A 26294-nucleotide genomic window follows, 5' to 3' on the forward strand; every position below is an offset into this window, starting at 1 on the left:
GGGCGCAGTCGACTTCCTGTTTGATTCCCAATTGTTTGGTAGACAAGGAAGGGAATGGACTGTTTGAGACAGATTTGGCCGTATTCTCGTGTCTTCGGACCTGAACTCTATCTTGTTCAGTAGAAACGTGCATGGAAGTCTGTCGAGAAGCATGGCGTGCCCCATCTGCGACTGTATATTCCCGCATCGGTTCTCTCCCGAGGAGATCGGGTGGCGCTGAGGTCGCGCGCGAATAGGTCTGAGAGGTCGACACGGAATCGGTAGCCACAGCTGCAATACTGAAGTTCGGCGCTGGGCGATGAGGTATCCATGGTCCACGTCCCTTAGGGGATCCTTCGAGGGGATTGAAGTCTCCAGCTCCCCAAACCCTTGTTCTGGTTCAAAGTCAGCTTTTCAGGTGTGATTTTCTATGAGGAGGTATACCTTTTCTGTTCATGTCTTGACACGCATGCTGGTGATGTACCCTTCCTTTTTGCGCCGGCCCTCTGCATGATATCACATCAAGTCAAGGTAAGGCTCACGAATCAGAAATGGGAGTATTGGAATCCTGGTTGTGCCAAGCTGGTGCATCGATGCATTGCTATTGGAAGTTGCCGATCAAATCGTACGCTAACTACATATGGAGGCATTTGGCAGCCTCATAATATCCTTTGGTCTTCGGTTGGATTTTGGTATATCAGGATGTGATCCATCAGGTCCACGATGGGGGAGAGTCAATATTTGCCTGGTCCACCCGGTTCCGAGGTGAGGATCAAGTTGTTCCGACTGCTTCAGTCTTGCTGATGACTGGTTTAGTTCTTTTCTCCTCTCCTGACTAAAATCGATCGCAGAACTAAAGACGAGATTACAAAAGGTCGCAGTCCGGGATTCCAAGCTCTCGAACAACTGAACGATTTCATCCAAGAGCTCCGATACACGGCACATCGCTCCGAAGAAACGTGGCGTGAAAGTTATGTGAACAGGGATTCACCAACTCATGAAGCAGAAGACTACTTAGAACCACAGATGTTTCCAGAGGATGCCTGTTCAGAACTTGCAGATGTCAACAATCAGGTTTCGCTTGCAACTTCGCAGGACCTATCCTTTGAAGGAGAAAACTCTTTGAATCTGTGCTCCCCATCACATGGAGAGTGCAACTCAGATAATTTTTTGACTTTAACCTCCATCGATCCTCAAGTGATATCAGAAGCCAGCGCATATCAACCTACACCTCCACCTCGGCCTTCTAAAAAGCGCATATGCTTGCCGGAATCACTTGGCGGACACGTCCTTCGCGGAGAAATAACTAAAACGAAATCTAAGGTGAAATCCACGCGTTCTAGTCAGAGGCAAACGAACCAGCCTGAAAGAGGGCGCACCAAGACCATCGCAGTTTGTGCAGAGCTTGACTCTGTGGTGAACAGCCTAATCCTGAGTGTTGCTGGGATCCCGTCCATTATTCAGCTCAAACAAGCACTGCAGGTTCTGAGAGAACGACAGGTGGCGTCGAACATGGGCCCAGCTCTCTCACCTATTAAAGCAATATGGAAACAACTTGATATTTTGGAATCCAGCACTCATGCAAATAATGTCACTCATCGGCTTTGTCTTGTCAGGTTGAACTCACGAAGAAATGAATTGAAAATCCAGTTTGGCAGTGAAGTCAAGCGCAAAAGGCCGGAAACGTCGGTGATCGACAAGATCGCCGAGGAGGTTGAAGAGGAGGACCGAGACAAGGTGAAGAATCGACTCCATGCGGGCGTGATCTGGGACGTGATATGTGAGCACTTTTCAATTGGAATCCTGGCGCTCATACCCACTGGAAAGGCGGACTGTCCCAGCAATGCTACGTAAGTTGTGCTCAAGCTCTGGTTATAACAAGTCTCACGGATGATCAGGATAGAGAAACTGAGCAAAAAGAATCTTGATGACTTTCTCAGACCCGCCAAGAATAGCCGTCATAGCTTCATTAAGGAAGCATCTCAAAAGGCTGAACAGATAATACCATTATTTAAGGGGATGCCTTGTGAGACTGTATTAAAGCTTGAGCGGGCTGGTGTGGGAGAGCTGGAATCTATCCAGGAACAGGACGAACCCAGGGTTCTAGAATTCCTGGATTCAGTTTAAAGCAGAATTGGAAAAATCTACACAATCCTACATTGTGGCTTCTTAAATCCATTCATATTCACCTTCATATGGGCGCTGATCAACCCCGGGCCAGCCACACCAGTTGAGAATAGTGTCGAAATGCAACGCCAGCGCAGGCCTTGGCCTCGTGTATACATTTCCCCCTATGTCTCACCGAGAACTACACTCAGAACTTCCCCTTGCAATCGCAATATAGTGTCCTAAGTTTGTGTCTCTCCTACGATTCTGCCCTTGTGACTTCGGCCTTCTGCATCTTGCCGAACCAGTTGGCGCAATGGATCCTGTTCGAAGGTCCAAGCTGCGGGGACTGTATACGAAGATTCTCGCGGGCAAGGAGCAACTTGGTTCCAACAATGCAAAACAATTCCTAGAGGCAATCATTTCTGAAGAGGATCCTGGGACGTGCATCCAAAGACTGAATGCCAGCGCTACAGGCTTAGGATCTCTGCGCACGGCTTTGGCTAGCAACACATCACTGCCCTTTCTGAATGGAATATTCACAGCTCTCATTCGATATCTGCTGACTCCTGAAATTGTGACGATATGTGGCGGATATCTGGTGCAGCAACTTGCCTCAGCGATTGTCGAAGTAGAAGTAACCTGGAATGCTTATGTTGAAGCAGCAGCCTGTGGGAGCCTGAGCGACGACGCTTTAGACGCTCTGTCCTCGTTCCTTGTCGAGATTCTCTCATCACAGGATACAATCCCTCGCATTATCGAGGCTGGCCAGAACGAGAAGATTCAACAGCGGATGCTTTCCCACCCGACGATGGACGTCCGACTCCGTGCACGAAAGATAGCTCATATGATTGAGACTATCGGAGGTTACAAGTCGGCCACCGTGAATGGGCCCGGCGGGCGTCACGACAATGATTTCGAAGACATACATGCTATCCACATCATGCCCACAGCCGAAGAACTTGCCTCAAAAGATCCATATCTACCACGACTCCAGGACATGGACAACCCCGTTGGACCCACGAGCCTCGCGGCACAATTGGATCGGCAGTTCCGTTTGCTACGGGAAGACATGATTTCTGATCTGAGAGAAGAGCTCGGCCAGCTCAAAGCCCCTGGTAAATCAACTGTTCGAAAGAGGCTGCGAGTATTTAGTCTGAGCCTTGCCGGCGCCCTGTGTGATGAAAAGCGGCAGTGGAGTCTGCAATTCGAATGCCTCATTGGTCTACCTCAAATGAATGGCTTAGCTCCTGGCAAAAAGAAGAAGTTTATCAAGGAGAACCCGAACTACCTCAAAGATGATTCGGTCGGTTGTCTTATGGTAGCCGATCAGTTTTTATCCCTCGCCACCATCTGCCGCGACGAAGTTCTTCTCGACCAGCAACCGCCAGTTCTCTGCCTGAGAATTCCGGAGCCGAGTGTCGGAGACGTGATATCAAACGCGAAATCATCGCTTCCAGTGTCATTTATTCAGTTGAACACCCCACTGTTCTCGTACGAGCCGATCCTGAAGCAACTGAAATCAATCAGAAACCTATCGCTGGCAAAAGAGCTCTTCGCTGGTGCCAAAGATCGCATGGTCAATGAGATCGATTACAAAGTGAACCCGAGACTCCGGAGCATCCTGGAAGAAGTTGAGAAAGACGCCGTCGTCCGGATTGACAAAGTTCTTGGCCTGCCTCGAGAAATCAGACTGGACAAGTGGCAAGCCCAATGCTTCCTTGCTGGCGCGCGACAGAAGGTCTGCACCATCCAAGGCCCTCCAGGTAAGCACCAATAGAGACTGATGGTTGTGAAGCTATCCTCAGAACTGAATATCTGTCACAGGGACTGGAAAATCATTCATGGGCTCTCTGATCGCAAAATCAATCCTGCGCTTCTCGCGTGAGAAGATTCTCGTTGTCTGTTACACGCATCATGCATTGGATCAATTTATCGAGGAGCTTTTAGACCTTGGTATACCGGATTCTGATATCGTGCGTCTCGGAAGCACAAAAAAGGCCACCATCAGGGCAAAACCGCTCTCACTGCGGGAAAATCCTTCAAGTCGCAAACTGACCCAAATCCAATTCAATATGCTACAAAAGGCGAGGGATGCGGTCACACAGAAAGCCCGAGCACTACTACTGGCGGTTGCGCGCTTACAAGGAACGAATTTTTCAAAGTCAGAAGTCTTGGAACATCTCGAATTCCGATCAGAGGGTCCGCCGTTTTTTGAGGCTTTTGAAATACCTTCAATGGAAGGAAAAATGACCCAAGTCGGTAAGAGTGGGCGGAAAGTGGACAGATTCTACCTCCTGGACCAGTGGAGACGAGGAAAGGATGCTGGAATATTTCAACGAACCCATGGCTCCAGATTTCCCGAAGTTTGGAATTTGAAGGCAGCGGAGCGAATTCCGATTTATGAGCAATGGAAGCGAGAAATGATGGAGACCGTGTCAGCACTTGTATGTGAAGCGGGAGAGGCCTACAACAAAGCCCTTGCACAGGTGCGTGCAATCTATATTGAGAAAGACCTTGAAGTAATGCGGCAGAAACGGATCATCGCTTGCACTACAACAGCAGCGGCCATATATGTCAAGCAGGTCCAGTCGGTATCGCCAGGGGTCGTTTTGGTCGAAGAGGCGGGTGAAATACTCGAGAGCCATATTCTCACGGCGATTGGACCTGACACGAAGCAACTGATCCTCATTGGTGACCATAAGCAGCTTCGTCCGAAAATCAGCAATTACAACTTGACGGTGGAAAAGGGCGAAGGATACGACTTGAACAGATCTCTCTTCGAGAGACTCGTGCTTGAAGGCTTCCCACACCAGGTCCTCGTCCAACAACATCGAATGCGTCCAGAGCTATCTGCTATCCTCAAAGAGCTCACGTATCCTGAGCTTTGCGACGCCCCCAAGACCAAAGGACGCCCTGATCTACGCGGATGTACAGACAACCTGATTTTCTTGGACCATCGACATCCAGAAGTGGAACTCGCAGATATACGGGAGTGGAGAGACGGCTACACTCCTTCTTCGAAGAAAAATCTTTTCGAGGGCGAGATGACATGGAAGTGTGTACGATATCTGGGACAGCAGGGTTACAGAACCGACAATATCGTCGTCTTAACCCCGTACCTCGGTCAATTGAGACTGCTGATGGATCTTTTGAGTCAATCGACAGACCCTGTCCTCAATGATCTCGACTCCTATGATTTGGTCCGAGCTGGATTAATGCCAGGAGCATCGGCGGCTCATGAAAAGCCCAAAATCAGGTTGTCGACAATCGGTAAGTGGCAACTAGACAATATCTCCTTAAGCATTTCCATGCAAATTGGTTTCATTAACGAGTGACAGACAACTTCCAAGGCGATGAAAGTGACATTGTGATCGTCTCCTTGACTCGGAGCAATACGAAAAATGACATCGGCTTCCTCTTTTCCCCAGAGCGGGTGAATGTGCTTCTCTCTCGAGCTCGAAACGCCCTTATCATCATTGGGAACTCTGAGACATTCATGGGATCTGCAAAGGGCGGAGAACTATGGAGAAAGGTTCTGGGGATATTCAAAAAGGGCATGCATATTTACGAGGGTCTGCCTGTCCGGTGTCAGCAGCATCCAGCTCACAAAGCCATTCTCAAACTGCCAGATGAATTTGACGAAAAATGTCCCGATGGTGGCTGCGACAAGCCATGGTGAGTCCGTCTCTGGTGCGAGTACCTCTCAGTTGATTGACTCCATCTAGTGAAACTGCTTTGAATTGCGGAGTCCATAAGTGTCCGCAACGCTGCCATCAGCTGTTTGATCATTCGAAAATCCAATGCGAACAAATCTTGGAGATCAGGTGCACGAATGATCATCTTGAACTGAGAAAATGTCATCAGTCGAGCAGAAAGCAGTGCAGCCAGTGTAAAGATGCCGAAGAACGGGAACAGCGAAAACTGAAGCACCAGCTCGACATCCAGGAGAGGCGAAGCCGGCTTGATGCGCTTCATGCCAGCAGAATGGAGAATATCGACCAGCAGATCCAGTCTGTTCGGAACGTGGAAGAAGAGAGGCAACTACAAGAGGACCGCGAAAAGGCTCTACAACAGAGACAACGAGACCTGGAAGATTTGCAACAGTCTCTATCTCAAGAGCCCCCATCGCATGCCGCAGAACCAACCACTTCAATCACAGGAGAGAAGTCTAACGCTCCGCGAACTCCACTTCATAAAAGTCAAGTATGCCCATCACAGTCTCCTAACATTACTCGGCCCGAGCTACAGCCCGCTCCTGAAGACTCCCCAGAATTTGAGTGGCAACGCCAGAAGCGAGTCGAAAATGCAACGAATGACGCGATTGATGCCATCATGGCAATGGCTGGGTTGAAAGAAGTCAAAACAAAGATTTTGGCGATCAAGGCAAAGACAGATGTCGTTAAACGTCAGAAAACCGACATGAAGAAGGAAAGGCTGGGAATGGTCATGCTCGGGAATCCTGGCACAGGTAACCCTAAATTCCAAGGACGAGGAACTTGAACTGATAAAAGAAAGGTAAAACGACTGTGGCAACACATTACGCAAAGTTTCTGACCAGCGTTGGCGCGCTGCACGGGTCAGGATTTGTGGTAGTTACGGGCTCGAGGCTGGCGAACGAAGGTGTCGCTGGGACGAAAAAACACATTGAAAGCCTTTTGAAGTCGGGCGGAGGCGTGTTCTTCCTCGACGAAGCATACCAGCTCACGTCTGGAAATTCTTTTGGCGGTGGAGCTGTGCTCGACTTTCTCCTTGCGGAAATCGAGGAGAAGATCGGTTCAGTTGTGTTTATCTTTGCAGGCTACACAAAAGAGATGGAGAAGTTCTTTGAGCACAACCCTGGCCTCGACAGCCGCTTGCCCCACCGAATGACCTTTGCGGATTACTCGAATGCCGAATTGTTGACCATGCTGGACAAATATGTCGACCAAAAATACGCCACCCGTGCGACTTTGGAAGATGGCACACAGGGTCTCTATGCGAAGATATTAATCGACCGTCTGGGTGCAAATCGAGGCAGACCAGGCTTTGGAAACGCTAGATCTCTCCACAATACCTGGTCGAGGGTGTCAGAACGACAAGCTCAAAGGCTGGTGAAGGAGCGCAAAGATGGACTTTGCCCCGATGACCTTTTCTTTTCAAAAGAGGACCTTATTGGACCTCAACCCAAAGGTGTCATTCAAAACAGTGCAGCTTGGAGAGAGCTACAGAGCATGGTTGGGTTGAAGCAGGTCAAAGAGAGCATCAATAGTCTAGTTGCTGGCGTGGAAAAGAACTATCGTCGAGAGCTCGCTGGAAAGCCTCCCATTCATGTGTCTCTCAACCGAATTTTCATTGGGAACCCAGGAACTGGAAAGACGACGGTAGGAAGGCTCTATGCTTCTATTCTCGCAGAACTGGGATTGCTTTCGAAAAACGAGGGTAAGTTGCATGACCAAATCACGATTCCCCTCGGTTCGAAGGCACCAAAAATTCTTGCTCATTCATTTTTGTTTAGTTATGCTCAAAACTCCCAGCGATTTTGTCGGTGCACATCTCGGAGAATCCGAAAAGAACACCAAGGCAATCCTGAGAGCCAGCGAGGGCAAGGTCCTCCTCATAGATGAGGCGTATGGTCTCTTTGCAGGCGGTGGAGTTGGAAAAGGACAGGCCGATATCTACAAGGTCGCGGTTATCGACACAATTGTTGGCGAGATTCAAAGCACCCCTGGCGAAGACCGCTGTGTGCTACTTCTTGGTTATGAGGAACAGATGAAGGAGATGCTAGATAACTCGAACCCAGGCCTCGCGAGACGGTTTCCCATTAGCGAAGCATTCCGCTTTGACGACTTCGGAGACGAAGAACTTCGACAAATCCTCGACTTCAAGCTAAAAAAGCAGGGCCTTGATGCCACGGACGAGGCGAAAGACGTCGTTATCGGGATTCTATCCAAAACTCGAGATCGTCCCAATTTCGGAAACGCAGGCGAAGTCGAGAACTTGATCGGCCGAGCAAAGGCAAATCACCAAGCGCGGTCGCAATCCTCATCGATGGGCAACGACGATCCTGAGGTGCTATTCTTGCCACAAGATTTTGATCCCGACTTCGAACGAGCATCGCGATCCGGTATCATTTGCTCTAAGATATTCGGCGACCTTGTTGGTGCCCAGGAGTGGACCGGGAAGTTCGAGAGACTTCAGAGAATGGCTCTTAATATGAAAGGTCGAGGCCAGGATCCAAGAGAGCATATCGCCTTCAATTGGGTTTTCAAGGGGCCTCCTGGTAGAGACCAAGTGAACTCATATGTACCGGGGTGGCATCACTGACGGATTTTAGGAACCGGGAAAACCACTGTAGCTCGAAAAGTGGCAGAATTCTACTACGAAATCGACATCTTGTCAACGAAAGAGTACGTCGAGTGCTCCGCGTCCGATCTCATCGCTCAATACGTCGGCCAGAGCGGCCCCAAAACGAGGGAAATGCTCACCAAAGCGCTTGGAAAGGTTCTTTTCGTTGACGAAGCATATCGTTTGTCCGATGGCCCGTTCGGCAAGGAAGCTGTCGACGAACTGGTTGACTGTGTAACGAAACCCCAGTTCAAAGGGAAAGTCGTCGTCATCCTCGCCGGGTATTCGAATGACATCGACCGACTCCTCAACATGAATCGCGGTCTAGCAAGCCGGTTTCCTGAGGAGCTTATCTTCGAGAACTTGAAGCCGGATTCGTGTCTAGAGCTGCTAGAGAAGGAACTCGGCAGGCTTGGAGTCATGATGAGTCTGACCTGTCGAGACACGTCCTCGGACACACATACTCAACTGGTCCAAGTGATTGAGGAGCTAACCAAGTTGCCATCATGGGGAAATGGGCGGGATATCATCACAATATCTAAGAAGCTGATAGCATCAGCTTTCGAGGGAGCCGAGGATTCGTTTGAGCAGCTGGTGGCAACAGAAGCCGACATCCTGAAAGAGCTTTCTGAGATGCTTAAAATACGGAAAGTCCGTGAAGCCAACAAGGAAACAGAACACCCAAGTCCGGTCTTTCAGATGGAAGACGACCATTCTATCTCCAGGCCCAGCTTGTGGCAGAATATCAACACGCCAGACAACGCTGCCATATCAGAAAACGTCATCAGTGCTCATCATGAGGCCCCGACAGAACAGTCTGAGGCGCCTAACGCCAACCATCGCGATCCAGGTGTATCAGATGCAACGTGGACCCAGCTTCAAAGCGACGTTGCAGCGCAATTAGCCGCTGAAAATACCTATCAAGCGACTGTCCTTGACCATGAGCGCGTCATAATCGAACTCGAGGCCTCGTTAAACGAGCACGCGTCAAAGGCTGCAGAGCTCGAACAGGATACTAGTGCTTCCCAGAGAGATCGAGAGACAGTCAACGAACTCAAGCGCAAGCGAGAAGAGGAACGTCTGGAACAGCTCGCCATCAAAAGTCGGAAACGGGAGAAAGAAGAGACGTTAAGGCGGATCAGGGAGGCGGAAGAGGCCAGAAAGAAGTGTGAAGCGGCAGCACAAAAGAAACTGAAAATGATGGGCGTCTGTTGCGCCGGATTTAAATGGATAAAGCAAAAGGGCGGATACAGGTGTGCTGGGGGATCTCATTTCGTCACAGATTCACAGCTTGGACTCTAATGGTGAAATGAACAGCGGTGGTATTTGTGTAGTTTGAAAGAAAACCCGGCTATGACAGTATTTTTGAAGAATCTCCAGTCTCTCCTCTCACACGTAGAACATCGAATTCTGCACGTTCGGATGCAATCTGACCGCATTTGGATCTGGTAACTGCGTCGACTGAGTGCTGGTTGAGCCGCTGTCCGCAATCTCCGGATCAAACAGGCCGCTGAGATAACATCTCGACCGCTCACACACCAAGTCTGCATAATACGCGGGCGGGCAGATGCTGACGGCTTTGGTTGCGCGTCCGAAGAGGTAGCAGAGGTTGTGTGTCAGGTCTTCCAGCATATCAGCAGGGTTGTTGAAGGGTGGTTTGACAGGTCGTCGCCGAAAGATTTCGTCCAGCACAATGTAGTAATGCGCAGGACGAGCGGTTCCCTGGAGAGCGGTGTGGGCTTGTAAAAAGAAGTCCCAGTTTCGAGCTTCAGTGACACCGCGGTCGACAATCGTCCCGTTCCGTGGGTTCCCGGATCTGTCTGCATCGGCTTCTTTGGTCGGGTAGAAGCGAGTATTGTGCCGCTTTCCAACGACGACGATGGTTATATGAGGAAACCCGTTTTTAGTCTTGTCCGGGGGGTATAACTTCTTGCAAGCGGCTCGGAATGATGGAAGTTCTTCCTCGAGAACCTTGTTGTACTGGCCTTCGGAGACACCGTCGCGGTAGACGAGAATATTATCGGGAAGGGACTTGTTGAGCTTTTGCCACAGCTTAAGTCGTGATTCAATCAGCGGCTGAAGGCCCGTAATCATCTCCTGACGGGGAGGTTGAATGAGGAGTTCTGCTGGCCATTGTCCGAGCCAGTTGTCGACTGAAGCCACAATGCCGCTGACACTCGGTGCCGTTTTTGCAGACCCCGGGGAAGGATGTGTAACATCTAAACCAACAATCATAGTTTTTCCTTCGGCCACAATGCCGAGCTTCTGGTTGTCAAGTGAATGATTCCTGCCTCCAAGCTTTAAATTGACCTTTAAAGCGACATTGGCGAAATATTGGTCGTTGTAAGGTTTGACGAACTTTGAACCCACAGTGCAAACGTTGAGTAGTCCTTCTTTGATGTCGCATACAAATTTGACGCAATTGTAGATTCTGGTGTCTTTTGAGGGAAGTATGACAAGCAGGAAGCTTGGTGGCTTCCTCTTCTCACTATTCATGAATAAGTGGATAGACTTGTCGATCTCTCTCTCCACAGTCAAGTGGTCGAGAGTGATAGTCAATCCCGGGGTGTGACTGACGGCGGTAATACCAAGCTCTTTCAATTTTTGGGTAAACCCATCCAGCGCGGTTTGCAGGATTTGCTCAGATCCCCAAGATAAGGCAGACCCACGCATTGAGATTGCGAGGTAAGTCCAATAAGGCAAGCTTGAAGTCGTCGAAAAACGCACGTTTTTCATATTCCAGCTCCCCGCATAAGGGTTTATAGCGCCCTTTCCATGATAGAGGACCCTGGGGGTGTCCAAAACACGGGCGGGAACGCAAAGCAAATTGGGCTTGATCCCAAGACCAAAGTTATTCTGTTCCGTCATTTGTGAGTTACAATGAAGCCCGCAAATTGGAGGGACTCACCAGCGTAGCATTTGTCGGTACCAGCCCCAGTAAGCTCACCCCAGCAGCTGCAATGAACCGGGCGTTCTGCTCTGGTGGACGCACTGCATATCGAATCATGTTCTGCGTTTGAAACGGGCTCAGTTTCGTTGTTGTGTGCTGCCCACTGATAACATCACAGACTTGAGCTGGGAGGTAGGATGGATTTTGTTTGCTTCCCACATTGACCACTGGCAACTTGGTGTCCCGAATGACCAGATTGTATGCTGTTGGGTATTAAGTTAGCGTGTCTCCCATCATCTCTTTTAGGGGGCCTCACTTTGCTTGAAGAAGTTGTAGACGCTGACGTACTCCCCCCGAGTTGCACTGCTGCTGCTGCTGCCTCCTCTAGATCTCTGTCCCTGGTTCTGAGGGCCAGGATCGACACGTGCCAGGAAGAACTTCACTTCCTTCGGACCGGCCCCAAAACTGGGTACTACAGGCCGGTGTGACTGCTGCTGACCATCACGTCCCGATGCGAGGCCAGATATTTGTTTGATGCGAGGGATGAGTCTTCCTCTCCTGTCCTTTCGCTGGATGTGTGTGACGCTCACCGACAAACGCTTCAGAAAATTTTCCAGCTTCAGCTTACTGTCCCCATTCTGAGTTAGGAAGATATTGATGAGCCCTTCCAGGGGCCCTTCTTCAAAGAAAGCACCATACTTGACCTGGACGTTCACAAGAATCCGCGATGTGGCTGCTCGGGTACTCATGAAAAACCCTCGGATTGCTTGTAGCCCTACGCCCAAGTTGAACTTCTCTGTTGTAGCTGCGTTGGAGTAGTGTTTGTGTGCTCCGATGTTCGCAACGTCAGACGCAGCTTTTGGATGATGTCCAATCACAATATTGAGAGCTTGGATCAGTTCATCCTTGGAGCCGAAAAGTGCGCCGCTTTGTGTGGAAGTCACATAATCCACCAATTCTGAAGTGGACAGAGCGGCCGTTTGGCGAAGCGTGATCTGGAACACAGGGGCATTGGTGGTCGGGTCTTGTTCGTGTTCTTGACGATATGGCACCCGATAGTGATCTTGGAGATCCAATTCCACCCTGCTGAGAATGTTCGATTTGAAATCCGTAACGACATCAAGTTCGTGGTCGCTGAAATGGTCCTCGAGCAACAATTGCACCAAACGTCTCGTCTTTCTCGCACCCGGACCTTTACCGCTGCCAATAGGAGCAATATTGATTGAATAACGGTAGAGGAGGAGGTTCCCGTATCCTGTCAATTCGAAATAGTTTGTCCACAGCATTATCTCGTTTCCCTTGGTTCCGAAACCTGGACGTTCCGGAAATGTGTTTGTGAGGGTGGAAGAGCCTTTTGATCGTAGGATATTTGCTTGTATCTCGTCCTCGATTCGCTTCACTGTTGAATCATACGCTATCGCAGAACCTCCATCCACGCTGAAATTTGTCAGTACCTGTCAGGGAAGTCAAATGTTTGATTCCGTACCGATAAACGCTGACCTGGGTTGGAAATCCACTGCCTCTGCCTCTGCCTCTGTCTGAACCTCGACCCCCTCTGTCTAGACCTCGACTCCCTCTATCTAAGCCTCGGCCTCCTCTATCTGAACCCCGACCTCCTCTGTCTGAACCACGACCTCCTCTGTCTGAACCACGACCTCCTCTGTCTGAACCTCGACCTCCTCTGTCTGACCCCCGATCTCCCCTGCCACGCCCTCGAGGGATGAATGGCAGTCCCTTATCCGCACTTTCACCTCTGGATCCTCTTCCCGACATTTTGCAGAAAAGGTGTCGTAAGAATTCAACGTGGGAAGGATGAACAGTTACAAATGTTGAGGTTTCGAGTTGCTAAGAAAAACGATCCCGGCCCAGCCACTGTGACGTAGTGAATTGCTAATAAAGACCTTGTAAGTCTAGGCAACAAGGATTCTCCTGTAATCTGCTGAAAGAAATCTACCCAAGGTGATTAATGGGTAGATGTAGGAGACTCCACTTTTGCGTCCCAATCGAGTAAAGCGCTTTCATTAACATTCATCTCTGCGAATGATTGGGCCAGTTTGAGGTACCCACTCTCCTTCGACAGATGCAACAGATAAATCAAGCTTGACGAGCAGAAACTGTACCTAGCTTTACTCAATTACAGTCAAACCATCCTCATCAGAGATTGAAGTCCCTTTTCCCGATCTTTCTCTCTTGAACCTCATCATGAACGAAACCACCGCGCGCACTCGCAGCTACCAACTGGAGATGTTCGAAAGAAGCATGCAGGAGAACATTATCGTGGCTGTAATAAACACCCAAGAACATGTAGTTCCACGCTGATCCAAAGTGCATAGATGGACACAGGGAGTGGGAAGACACATATGTAGGGACACGATCGAAACATCCAACTTCAACTCACACATATCAGTGCGTTGCTTCGAATAATGGCTGAGCTAGAACGTTGCCCTTTGCACAAGGTCGGTTGCCAGCTTGATATGAAGACCGGAATATAATATGCTGACCGTCAAACTGCTTGTCTGGTTTCTGACGCCTCATGTTGCTCTGTGTGAGCAGCAATATGAGACCCTCCGCATCGGGCTTCCCTCAGCGAGAATCAAACTCCTTGTCGGCAACGATAATGTTGATCGATGGAGTGAGCAGCGCATCTGGGATGCGGCACTGGATGGCGTCCGTGTGATGGTGTCGACCCACAAAATCCTTGAGGACGCTCTTGCTCATTCATTCGTAAAGATAGAGGACCTAGCTCTCTTAGTCTTCGACGAAGGTACAAAGACGTCTTGATCCTGGCCCTGGCCTGAGACTGACTGAGGCATCAACAAGCACATCACTGTATTCGAAAACATCCCGCAAACAAAATCATGAGCAACTTCTACCATCCTAAGAAGAAAGCCGGGTCCCTCGATCAAATTCCACATGTGTTGGGACTCACCGCAACACCCATTGTGCGCTCAAAGCTCCGTGAGATGAAGTCCGTCTCCCTCGTGGTCATAATGTTCGTTGGCTAAACCTTGTCAAGCACGGTCGAACGCAACCTTGACGCTATTGCTGTGACACCGACACTCCATCGTGACGAATTGTTTCACTTTGTCCATCGGCCAGACTTGGTCCCTCTGGTTTACGAAACGGACCGCCTGACCAATGCCAGTACTGCTCTGGAGAGGCTGCAACAAATATGCTCTGCTCATGCTGTCTCTTCGGATCTACTGGCATTACGATCCGAAGTCCCACCCCAGCCTCCGTGGAAAGAGCAACTTTCCAAGTTTCGGACCAAGGCACACCATGTTCTGAACGAGCTCGGGCCTTGGGCCACCGACTTGTTCATTCTCGAATCGATCAAGGTCTTAGACGAGTCGGTTGCGGACAACACTGGCCTCTTAGTCAGCTGGACAAATCAAGAGCATCAAATTCTCACGAAACTCCTCTGTAAAGATCCCGTGCTCTCGCAGCTTCAGCACAATATTGCCCCGAGTGGTGACAAAGTTTCAAAGAAAGTCGCCTGTCTACTATCTTACCTTGGATCGAGAGACGCGAGCCAAAGCACAGCTATAATATTCGTTGAACAACGAGTGATCACTGGTCTGCTGAGCCAGCTCCTTTCCGCCCATCCATCCACCAAGGGGAGTTTTCAGTGTGCGGCATTTGTTGGCATGTCTCAGAATCAGAGTAAAAAGTACAGTTTGCCAGAACTGCTCAACCTGAAGGAACAGCGGCAAACCCTCGCCAGTTTCCGTACGCGAGCCAAAAATGTGATTGTTGCAACCAATGCCTTGGAGGAGGGCATAGACGTACAAGCATGCAACCTTGTCATCTGTTTTGACCTCCCACAGAACTTGAAGTCCTTCATTCAGCGGCGGGGCCGGGCTCGACAGGAAAAGTCCGTGCTCGCGCTCATGTTTTCGGAACAGGCATCCCAAGATAGGCTGGCAGAGTGGAAAAACCTCGAGGACGACTTACAGCGCATGTATCAGGATGCCTCAAGATTGAGAGTTGAAATACTGCGTCTCGAGGAGAGTGAGCAGGTGGGCTACTTACTCAAATCACGAAGTACCAGGTAAGTCAACCCAGTTAACGGCGAATACCTCTCTGAGAAGCGGACAGTGCAATGCTCACTGCCGACGACACTATGGCCCATCTACACCACTTCTGCGGTAAGCTGCCGTCGGAACCGTTCTCCGACATGCGGCCGATGTTCTCATACAAGCAAGGGCCGCCTGGATCGGAGGAGATAACTGCCACCGTCACCCTCCCAAATTGTGTAGACGCCTCGGTTCGTGTTGCCACAAGTCTTCATAAATGGAAGACGGAGAAAAACGCAGCGAAAGACGCCGCGTTTCAAGCTTACGCCGGGCTGTACTCTGCCGGGCTGCTCAACGAGAACTTGTTGCCACTTTCCCATGACTTCGAGATGCATTTAGACCTCTCGGACAAGCTTGGATCCCAAGTCAATATCGAGATGGAATACAATCCGTGGCATCTTGTCGCTGAAGCCTGGTCATCGACACATATATACGACCTTGTCGTGCAGTTTAATTTTCATGAACACATCGAGCGACCACCCCTCAAAATGAGGCTCGCCTTACCCTGCGAAGTGCCTAACCTACAACCACTGAGGGTGCAGTTGGCTGTGGATGCAGCTGTCGATATAACATTTCCTCACGATTGCAGACGAAGATTCATCACTCTGACCGAGAGGGACCTCATGAGGAAGGCGACGCATGTCATCAGCCGCTCAACGCATTCTGACTACAGTTCGGACCACAGAACTGATTTCCTGGCTCTTTTCACCCCAGTAATGGAAGACGCGATGCTACAGGTCTGGCTTAATGCTAACAAAGGGAGGTTCAAGGCAACGGAGCTTGTGAACATCTCTCGCAACCTGATCCCACGTGGGTTCGTCCGGCACTCGACAGATGGACGACAGCCCCAGATTTTCAACTCGTGGATCGTAAATGAGAATACAGCTTCTTCAACATCACATCACATTGCATGCACTCTACTTCCAAGTCGAAGAAACTTCATGATCTCTCTATCCGAGGATTGTGCGGAGGGAAAACCGAAGACGAGGAGCGACAATAAAGAAGAACGCCCGAAGCTCAACTACTATCCGCTCGAGGAATGTACTATAGACCGTCTCCCTGTGCAAATCGCACGGCTCAACATTTTGCTCCCCACGATCCTTCAACAAATCGCGAACGCGTGGTTCGCAGACCGGATGTGCCAAACAATTCTGAAAGAAATCCCATTCCGATCCCGAGATCTCGTCATCACTGCCATCACCCCACCCAGCGTGCAGTGGTGTACCAATTACGAGAAGCTTGAATTTCTCGGAGATTCGGTTCTGAAGATGATCGTGACTGTGCAGCTGTACGACCGCCACAAGAATTGGCCAGAAGGCTACCTTACGTTGAAAAGAGCTGTTTTGGTGTCGAACCAGTATTTGGCCAAAGCCGCGTTGAAAGCAGGCTTGTCTGCATTTATCAGGACGACTCCCATTTCCTGGAAGAAGTGGTCGCCAATATTCATATCGGACGTGGTGGCCAAATCGCCAACCGCCGCCCGAACGGTCCGCATGAAAGTCCTGGCAGACGTTGTTGAAGCCCTCATTGGGGCTGCTTTTGTCGATGGAGGTTTCAACTTAGCGGAAACCTGCATTCGTAATCTGCTCCCTGGTCTGGAACTTGAAGAGATCTCTTTCGCTGTCCAGGCACATAAGGAGCAAGTGATCGCCAATCAAAACCGCCTGGAAATAGTTATCGGATACAAGTTCAGCCATCCCTGTCTGTTGGTCGAGGCGTTGACGCACCCTTCCTGTGAAAGGGATCGATATTCCCAATCATATCAGCGTCTTGAGTTCCTTGGAGACGCGGTACTTGATTTAATCATCGCGTCGCAGCTCATGGCGCACAAGACGGCGTCTCTATCACCAGGAGCGATGACCCGCATAAAATCAGCCATGGTAAATGCCCATTTGCTGGGGTTCTTCTGCATGGAATTCTGTCGTACTGAAGAATTTGAATCTGTACAACGACAACAACAAACGAACGGGACTTTTAGGATTGAGAGAGAAACAGCCGATATCCGTCTATGGCAACTCATGCGCAGTCACAGTGACGCGGTCCAGGATCATCGAATTAATAGCCTCGATCGATTCGAGAAACTTGGTGCGAGCATTCGACGGCAGCTGGACTGCAGTTCAGAATATCCCTGGCTTGACTTGTCCATGTTGCGGCCTGAGAAATTCTTCTCTGACATTATCGAGAGCCTGATAGGAGCCATATACATAGATTCAAAGGGGTCTCTCGAAAAATGTTCATCTTGGCTCGATTACATTGGTGTCAACAAATATCTCCGGCGCATCTTGGACGAAAATATTGATGTCGTTCATCCAAGGACGAAAGTGGATTGGAAGACAGGTGCACAGTCTACTGAGTACAGAGTCAGCAAGATGGTTGAACCGGCGGAGAAATTTCAGTGCGTCCTGTTAGTTGACGAGAAGGTCATCGTTCAAGTTGACGGCTACGATACTTCTGATGTTTCAATTGTTGCTGCTGCTCAGAAGGCGCTCAGTACCCTTCCCTGATATGTCTGCAGTTTATTCTGAGTCGAAGAAGTTGGTACAATCTCTAATTCACAAAGTCTCAATTACCAGGGTCGGAAGCTGATGGTACCCCCTCCCCCAACACTTAAATCACAGCAGTCTTGCGATACTATAAAACTATCTACTTCTCTCCAAGCCATTTAGCCCGCAGCTCTGGGGGAAGAACATCATCGTCTGACGGATGGGACCAAACTGCCAACCTGCCTTTTGCAACCCTGCGGGCCTCGATTCTCCCGTTCACCTGCTTCTCAGCGAGGACATTGAGCAGAGTCAATACTTCCTTTAAACGCTCCAAGATTTCTTGGTTGTCATTCTCCCAATCTTCCACAGCCGCTTGAATATCCTTGATCTGGACGTCCTTGAAAACACCTCGATCGTGGTAGGCGATGATGAAGTTTGGGGCCTGACTAACCCACAACCGGGCATGTATTTCATTCATGTCGATACGGTTATGGGATGCTCTTGTCTTTAGGTCGAAGATGGACTCTTGTGGCAAGACTTCCCCACCTTGACATACTGTCAGTGTTTTGGAATCGGTGAGGCCTGGAGGGACATCATCCGGAAAGGCTTTGGTACGTGCAAAGGCAGAGGCAACGTCCATGCCATTCCCAGACGCGGCCGATTTTCCAGGGACTTTCATCGGATGGTCGTCTTCCAGCTTCCGTGGGAGATATCCGTCTGTCTCAGCTCTGATGATAAGATTCATCCCCCCGAACGAATATGACACCAGCCGTTGATGAGACTGTGAGCCAATACAAGCTGGGTCCCAGTTGGTATAAGCTTCGGGAAACGTATGCCCATAGCCACGGACATGTGGAATGGTTTCACGAGGATTGCTTTCCTTCCTGGTCAGGAACAACGTGTTTCCCACCTTCTCAGCCACGAATCTGAACGTCCTGTCTCGCTCCCCAACAAAGGCGAGCAAAGAACCCATCGTATTGCCGCACGCAAAGAAATCAATCCCTTGTCCATCGAAGTCAGGTTTCATCGTGAAAATGGCGCGAACGGCAGGCTCCGTTGGATATGCGGCATATTGGGAGGCGTTCTTATCTCTGAAGTATGTCCCTCTGTCCTGCTTTAGAGCTGGAGCATGGACTGGAGGTGCCCATCTTGGTGGGCTTCCTGGGAGCAATCAGACGAAGTCAATTGTGAGGAGGTCCACGTACCTGGAACCAAGATTGTCGGCTTGTCTCTTGCCAACCAATTGTACGAGGCTACGTAGGAGGCATCAATAACCTTAAGGACGTCGTCTTCCTCCCCGACCTTGAGAGCGGAGGCGGGGATGGTCAGCAAATGCTTCTGGGATGGAAGTATTGGAGGGAGTTCTGAAAGCGGGCGTTTGTCCCAGTTTGGGCAAGAAGAATGAGTCGCTGCCATCTTTGAATCTGAGCGGCGAGGTAGGTGGTTGCGGAAGAGAGACAGAGGTATGGAGAGATTTCCAGCGCAAACGATCGAGGTGAAGCTTTTCTAAGTGTTCTAAGGTACCGGCTTGCTAGCTAGAGCGAGACAAGTCGAGACGGAGGAGAAGTGTGTGTCCACTTCGTCAAAATCCTGCTTAAGCGACTATTAGGTACGATTTGGGTCCAATCACCTCCGTAATCTATATGTCGCAGCAGAAACCAACCTCTTGCCGTCCTCATCGCCAGCTGCCCGCTGTTTCCAGGCATTCCGTGCTGTAGATTTTATTGTATAGGTGTATTCCCCGTGGAACGTTCCTACGACCAGGCTACTGTATGTCAATTCGGACATCGAGGAACTCCTTGCCAGACGGGAGAAAATCGTCTTGGAGGACATCCTGAGTCCCGGAATGCAAGGATGGGGTTCAAATGTCATGGAGCAGGTACATACTGTAGAACGACTTGCTCCCATCATCCCAATGAAGTCATATTTGGCCGGTATTTGGCACGATCGACCATCTCTATCTTAATTAACACTACCGATACCGGAAATGATCCTGAACCCAAGGAGCCCTTGGCTTTATCTGAACCAGTCTCCAAACCCTTTGTAATGGAAGAGGGTTGAGGTGTTACGTATAGCCATGACTTTGTGAGTCGTTTCGGCATCCTAGGATGTTGAAATGCGGCATCAGAGAATTGGTCTCGAGAGGATCGGCCTGCGCTCCAAATAGTTGTCGAGTTGTGATAGACTGACTACTCCAAGGGTTACCTCCCTCAAACATTATGTGAGGTGGTCTTACCACCTTTCCAGATCGCTGCGATCTCTAGGACCTCCTACTACAGCACCCCCTGAACCCCAAAAGATATAAATGATAAAAACAAGAGAAAATAAGGACAGTAGGCTCTGCCGCAGCAGGAAAAGGTCGAACCCCCCCAAACAAATGCAAGTCAACGATAAGGAACTGCCACATTGTTGCACAGCCTCAATAAGAAGAGATCCAAAACAGAACCTCTTCGGGAAGAGACAAAATCTTGATACTCTGGTTCATAGCTGTATTTTTTTGCATAATCTTAATGGAGTCCATAATGCTGATAGTAGAGCACATGGGACGTTCCATTCTCCAATCTGGTATCTCGAATCGATTTAACTTCAGCGTGGATTTCATACCCCGATTTCCAGCTTAAGCAACTATACTTCAGTCACGAGTAGCTTGCTTTGTCATTCTATTTGTCTTCTTGTACAGTGCAACGCTCGTCGGCGGGTCTCAAGCTGGTATTAAATTATGGCCACAATTGCACAATCCCCGTTCCTCTTTGATGACCTTGATGATGACTCGGCTGATCTTATCCTGCAGCTTCAACTTCACGACCTTGAGGAATTTAAGCAATCAAGAGCCGGCAAGCAGCGGGAAGGTAGCGGAAGCGATGCTGAAATTGCAGCGGGACTCCTGGAAGAGAGTCTGGGCGACCTTCGCACATTCCTAGCAGACCGTCGAATGACAAAAAGCATTGCGCGGGCTGTCCAAGCTGATGGGACAATCCTTACACAAAATGCTCTCGCAGAGGAGGCAGCGCTTGAAGATCATGCATTGGCTCACCGATTGAATGGGACCAACATTGATTCGGAAGTCAAAATCCCTTCAAAGTCGATCGACGATACGACCTTGTCGAAACTTGCTGGCCTTTATGTCTCTGAAGCGCTCGGCCAGACGCTAGCAAATTGCCATATTGGACCAGACCTCGTCCAGGGGGCAGATGAAGAGCCTGAGACATCGACACGGGCTGCCATGCGCAGAGATACCCGCGATGGCAATCTCAATCGCCACTGCGAAGCCTGCCGTGAGCCGAAGAAGTATTTCGACGTTGTTGCCGCTCCATGCAACCATGAATATTGCAGAGATTGTCTCCGCGATCTCTTTGACGCATCATTGACCGATGAAAGTCTTTTCCCCCCTCGGTGCTGCCGCCAGAGTATTCCTCTCGATGCCGTGAGCATATTCTTGACAAGTGAACTGAAACGGGAATTTCAGCAAAAGGAGGTCGAGTTCAGCACTCCTAACCGCACATACTGCAGCCGAACGGAATGTTCACTTTTCATATCAGCCGAGAATATCGTTGACGAAATTGCCAATTGTCCCAGCTGCGCCGCTCGAACATGTACTATTTGCAAGTCAGAATCACACGAAGGCCAGGACTGCCCTGGGGACACTGCGCTTCAGGCGACAATGGATCTTGCGCGAGAAAACGGCTGGCAACGTTGTCATTCATGTCGACGACTGGTCGAACTGGATATAGGCTGCAATCATATAACGTTCGTTTTACGCTACGTTATTTCTCTTCGTGTGACTAACCCTTATAGATGCCGCTGCGGGCACCAATTTTGCTACGTCTGTGGAGCACGCTGGAAGACGTGTACATGTCTTCAATGGAACGAAGACCGCCTTTTAGCTCGAGCAAATCAAGTGGTTCAGCGAGACGTACCGCAACTTCCAGCTAATAACCCAGATCGTATTGGGCGAGTGCAAGAGGCAGCGCAGATACTTCGAGATCGACATAACTGCACGCACCAGACTTGGCGATATATACCTGGACCTCATCGGTGCGAAGAATGCTACTGCCACCTTCCACGATACATATTTGAGTGTGGACAGTGCCGCATCCTGGCGTGCAACAGGTGCAGGTGGAACCGACTTTAGTCCTTGTCAAAGATTCCTGTCGAGGAATGGAGAGGGATAACCCGAATATGCTTGGAATATCTGTCCTTTCACGATGTTCACGCAACAGCACAGTTGTTCGTCTTTATTCTGGGAGAGTTGGATCTTTCACAAAGGTGGCAGAGTTGCAAGTCTACTCCAAGAAACCGGCAAGATATCTCGCAACACATTAGACCAAGAAGACAGTAATCTTGTTCTGGGACATTTGCTTCGCAAGGTCTTTTGTTGAAGCCTGTGACCCAGCAGGTTGCTATAACTCCCCAGAGCAAGAGCGCTTGAGAATAGAAATGCGTCAAAGAAGGAATACTGGGGGCTTCTGAAGCTCTCCCACCAAAAAATCAACGGCGACGATATTGTCGATTAGATCAGAATAGTCTCTGTTTGTCCACGACCATGTCCCAACCATCATACAGCACCGTGACGCAGCTTGCAGGTGACTCAATTTTATGCCGAATTCGAGAAGACAACAGCTATTTCACTCTTTCCCATAATCAAAGCTGGTACTCGAACAGGTTAAGACACAGGGGAGGTAAGAGCAAAAATTCTTGTGGCCACTGTCCTGATTCGATATCAATTCCTGTGAACAAGCCTTGATCTTATTCTAGACGTATGGTCTGGTACAGCCGATTCCCGGTATCTGTTCCACCACGGCCGGTGAACTTGTTGTTAGAGAACCGGAGGGCAATGAGATGGATTCTTTGATGATGGGTTGTCGTCTTTAGGGCCTCCAGTTTCGCGACCGCCTCATTTTGCACCACTCCCGCCATGATAACAATGCGGGCAGCTGCATTTAGAATCTCCAAGCGACGGACGAAGTCGATGACGGTCTGTCCACTATTCACCACCGAGTCCACGAGAATAATGGTCGAAATTGCATCGACGTGTTCTGACTTGACGTCGTCTGCGCGATGTGCATGTAGGAATGAGGCGGCAGGCAAAATCTCACTGACTCCTAGGGCCATCGGCTCCCCCCCACGCATCAATGCCACAATGAGTGTTCGATCTTGCTGCGCAATTCGAGTGCCCGCAAAGGAATGTCCTTGCACATGCTGAATCATGTGCTCTTCAATCCCAAGCAAATCCGGCAATGTTTGGAGAGCTAGATACCGACCAGTCCGCCCGTGAGCATCTCGAAGCGACGGGCCACTGTTGGCGACATCACGCATAGGCGTGGCCAAGATTTTGGATATGCGAGAGTCCGTAAAGTGGATAATGTTCAGCAGAGGAGCGGAGTAGCCAGGAAAGATTCCATTCCAGAATTCAGGGCCGTTTAGGTCTATCAGGGGTAGAATGATCGTATTCAGCCGTGGAGATGCCCCCCGTGCCAGGACGGCTTGAAAAGCGGAGAAGCGACCCTCGTTGATAGCCTGGGCAAGTTCTCCTTCCATGCGTCGACTTCGTGTCTTATCGTCACCAACAATGACCACCGCTCGGTCGGCCCGCGCAAGCATGTCTAAGTCCAAGACACCATCTCCCACGGCGACAACATGGAGGTGATGATGCTGTTGGAGACGCGCCACCAGACTTGCCTTGACTTGAGATGTAATGACTTGGGCGCCAGTCAAAGGACCTGAACCGATGACTTTGATTGTGTCGAATAGGCCGTGTCTTCTCAAGACCTTCTCCCATACCAAACGCAGACCACATGTCACGACCATCGAGACGGCCTGTTTGTCGGTCTGCAGCTTCATAAGTAGCGCTGCCACCTCAGGGTACAATGATATTTGTGCTGCGACTTCCGTGCAAATATCACTATAGGTGTTCTGATCGACCAGTTCTTCATACAACAGCGCCGCCTGAAGAAACGCGGCACTAGTGTAACCCAGAGGCCCGCCGAATATTGTTTTCAAATGATCCTTTTTCACCGAAGGAGCTTCACGTTGGTTAACAGATTGCCAGAATAAGTGGCCCGAGTCTGCAGCAGACAATGTTTTATCGGCATCCAGGACCAAGGCAGAGACGATCGGTCTTGTTGGTGAGCCGATGATACCATCTAGCAATTCTTCGGCTTCTCGTCTATGGCTGTTCTGGTCCCGGTGGAGGAATACTGTCAGCAATTCAGCGACTTTGGGCGCTGCTCGCTCTTGCCCTATTGCATGATAGATAATGCCATTTTGGTAACAGACCAGTCTCAATTGCATTTCTTCGTCACGTTGCCACTGTCGCAGTTGGTCGACGGATAGATCTGGTCGATCTTTGGTAGTATCATGGAGGCGACGGTCGCGGATAGTCTCCACCGCAGTGTTCAGATAGATGATATGAGTGTATGTTTCGAGGTCTTGCTGCGTCCACACGGAGATACAACGTTCGTCCGTGCTCGACCAAAGCATGAAATGCCCGGTGACGATGGCGGTCTTACCATCATTGAGACAGTCGGCCACAATGGTTTGCATGGCGAGCTCACGTGTGGAACGCTTTTGGAGTTCATCGCTGGCTTGAAAAGCCTCCAGACCACCTCGAGTCAGTTTTGATATTACCTCCGAGCCCTCTGTCAAGATGTAATCGTGACTGGAGATTTGCCGCAACGCGTTCAGTACAAATGTCTTTCCAGAACCGGAGAGACCATAAATGCCGACTACAGCGGGACGGCCGATTGGGCAGTTTTTGAAGTCGATGTGTTTTCCTCCTGACATTTTCTGGATTTTCTGGAGGTTTGAAATGATTGAACGAGTCAGACAATCTCAGTTCTGGCCAGAGGGCAATGTCAGGAAGAGGCAACCTTTTTATACACCATCCTACACTTCGCATGTGGCTGAAACTCTTCTTCACCACAGAAGCCCTGATACGCGTTCATCATTTAGGCTGCCAGTCCACCAAATCATAGGCACTGACGATTTAGTTGAACGAGAATCAAGCGAATTGTTTGGCAGTCTTCCAGTAACTGTGGAGACGCACATGCAGCTGAACGGCCAGTACAGACAGATCGCCAGAAATCTACCACTTGGATATGCGTCCCTCATGCAAGCCAAGGGGCTGGGCTCTTAGAGCTATCATGTCGGGGAGGCATCCTGATGGTGACCCGGGCGTTTGGACTTAGAGCAGATTCCAGCGGTACTCATGGGCCAGCCGTCAGGTCTTTCAGGGCGCTTGTGTGATATTTGGATTCGCATCATGCGAGCCCTGGATCTCCTCGAAGATGCAAAAATGTTCAGATGTCGTTTCTCACTCGAACCCAGCCCCAGGCGAGGGAACACTCCAGCGGACTCTGGGGAATCAATGCCTTTTTCTCCCAGACACGCATGGGCCCCCTCTTTGCCAGATGTCTGGCCATCAATTTCTAGATTTCGTACCTCGGATCAGGGGCCGTTTTTCTTACAACTTCCATTTCGATCCTCCCCGAGACCGCCAAGATGCAGGCTCTGCATCTTCAAAAAAATAGGCAGGCAGCCTGCTCTACTGAGGACCTGCACGCTGTTGTGCAAGAAGGATGACTAGGGCTTCTGCAGAGCCTTGTGTTCGAAATAAGCTGAAAGCTTGCCGGTGGGTGTGTCACTAGAGAATGCCCAGTGGTAGTGCCGAAGAAATTCCACAAGTTTGTTGTCCATTTCCAACATAAGCTTCCGAGCTTCGTCTTCATCCTGCACGGTTGTCTCGGTTTCGAGCTCAACCTCACCGACCGTATGGCCAAAGTCGGTTCGATCCAACACAATATTGTATTCCTTGTCTGCGATCCAGGTTTGGCGACACGTGGTGAAACTGGCGAAATAGCTTAGACCAAAGGTTTTGGACATGCCCCAGTCCAGTCCAGTCAGCGATTTGACTTGCGCAGAGATGACATCTGGATCCTCTATTTCCTCGAATTGTGAATTTATGTATGTGCCACCTCTTCTAATCTTCATCTGCCACTTCGCATCTCTTTGCCTTACCCAAGTCCCTGCTTTCCAAAGTCGCCCGTGGGAATCATAGTAGATGTCACGAAATCTTCGACAACCAAGATCACTCAGGCTCAAAAAGGGCGGCTTGCCAGAGTCAATTCGTAGAGGGTAACATTTGAGAGCTGCAAATTTTCTCTCTACCTCCAGCAGGATCGTCGAGGGATTGCGAACCATTGCGTCGAGGGAAGGGGCGGCTTTCGATTTCCAGAGTGAGACGTGAGACGCGTCTACGCGTAGGTTATATAGATAGCAACTATGCCGATACTATCAACTTAGCGAAGTTTATTGGATGCTAGTGGGTGGCTAGCTAACGTCCCCAACCGATTGCAGTAGTCTTCACCCAATGACGTGAACAAAAGATTCTATGGGTGGCACCCACGTGGCTCCAGTGACTTTCTCTCCCAGTGA

The 26294-nt window shown here is 49.9% G+C and overlaps 8 protein-coding genes across 8 annotated transcripts; 4 read left to right on the plus strand and 4 right to left on the minus strand.

Moving 5' to 3' along the window:
- Positions 1-702: 702 nt before the first annotated feature.
- Positions 703-1833, plus strand: AYL99_01991 (hypothetical protein; the record flags this gene model as incomplete). The annotated part of the gene is made up of 2 exons (XM_018833507.1): positions 703-744; positions 796-1833. The coding sequence occupies 2 exons, from the start codon at positions 703-705 to the stop codon at positions 1831-1833; spliced, it is 1080 nt and encodes a 359-aa protein (XP_018696131.1).
- Positions 1834-2401: 568 nt separating this feature from the next.
- On the plus strand, positions 2402-9714 carry AYL99_01992 (hypothetical protein; the record flags this gene model as incomplete). Its single annotated transcript, XM_018833508.1, has 7 exons — positions 2402-3851; positions 3913-5358; positions 5427-5763; positions 5814-6556; positions 6604-7506; positions 7583-8347; positions 8402-9714. 7 exons carry the CDS (start codon positions 2402-2404, stop codon positions 9712-9714), a joined length of 6957 nt encoding a protein of 2318 aa, XP_018696132.1.
- Positions 9715-9801: 87 nt separating this feature from the next.
- Positions 9802-12588, minus strand: AYL99_01993 (hypothetical protein; the record flags this gene model as incomplete). The annotated part of the gene is made up of 3 exons (XM_018833509.1): positions 9802-11268; positions 11321-11565; positions 11619-12588. The coding sequence occupies 3 exons, from the start codon at positions 12586-12588 to the stop codon at positions 9802-9804; spliced, it is 2682 nt and encodes an 893-aa protein (XP_018696133.1).
- Positions 12589-13795: 1207 nt separating this feature from the next.
- Positions 13796-17882, plus strand: AYL99_01994 (hypothetical protein; the record flags this gene model as incomplete). Its single annotated transcript, XM_018833510.1, has 4 exons — positions 13796-14066; positions 14123-14270; positions 14319-15353; positions 15401-17882. The coding sequence occupies 4 exons, from the start codon at positions 13796-13798 to the stop codon at positions 17880-17882; spliced, it is 3936 nt and encodes a 1311-aa protein (XP_018696134.1).
- A 139-nt stretch (positions 17883-18021) lies between these two features.
- On the minus strand, positions 18022-19277 carry AYL99_01995 (hypothetical protein; the record flags this gene model as incomplete). Its single annotated transcript, XM_018833511.1, has 2 exons — positions 18022-19022; positions 19067-19277. The coding sequence occupies 2 exons, from the start codon at positions 19275-19277 to the stop codon at positions 18022-18024; spliced, it is 1212 nt and encodes a 403-aa protein (XP_018696135.1).
- A 1303-nt stretch (positions 19278-20580) lies between these two features.
- On the plus strand, positions 20581-21745 carry AYL99_01996 (hypothetical protein; the record flags this gene model as incomplete). Its single annotated transcript, XM_018833512.1, has 2 exons — positions 20581-21454; positions 21657-21745. 2 exons carry the CDS (start codon positions 20581-20583, stop codon positions 21743-21745), a joined length of 963 nt encoding a protein of 320 aa, XP_018696136.1.
- An 862-nt stretch (positions 21746-22607) lies between these two features.
- Positions 22608-24644, minus strand: AYL99_01997 (hypothetical protein; the record flags this gene model as incomplete). The annotated part of the gene is made up of 1 exon (XM_018833513.1): positions 22608-24644. The coding sequence occupies one exon, from the start codon at positions 24642-24644 to the stop codon at positions 22608-22610; it is 2037 nt and encodes a 678-aa protein (XP_018696137.1).
- A 798-nt stretch (positions 24645-25442) lies between these two features.
- Positions 25443-26060, minus strand: AYL99_01998 (hypothetical protein; the record flags this gene model as incomplete). The annotated part of the gene is made up of 1 exon (XM_018833514.1): positions 25443-26060. One exon carries the CDS (start codon positions 26058-26060, stop codon positions 25443-25445), a length of 618 nt encoding a protein of 205 aa, XP_018696138.1.
- Between the last annotated feature and the right edge of the window lie 234 nt (positions 26061-26294).

Source organism: Fonsecaea erecta (assembly GCF_001651985.1).
Source record: "Fonsecaea erecta strain CBS 125763 chromosome Unknown Scaff2, whole genome shotgun sequence".
In the NCBI taxonomy this organism is placed as follows: Eukaryota; Fungi; Ascomycota; class Eurotiomycetes; order Chaetothyriales; family Herpotrichiellaceae; genus Fonsecaea; species Fonsecaea erecta.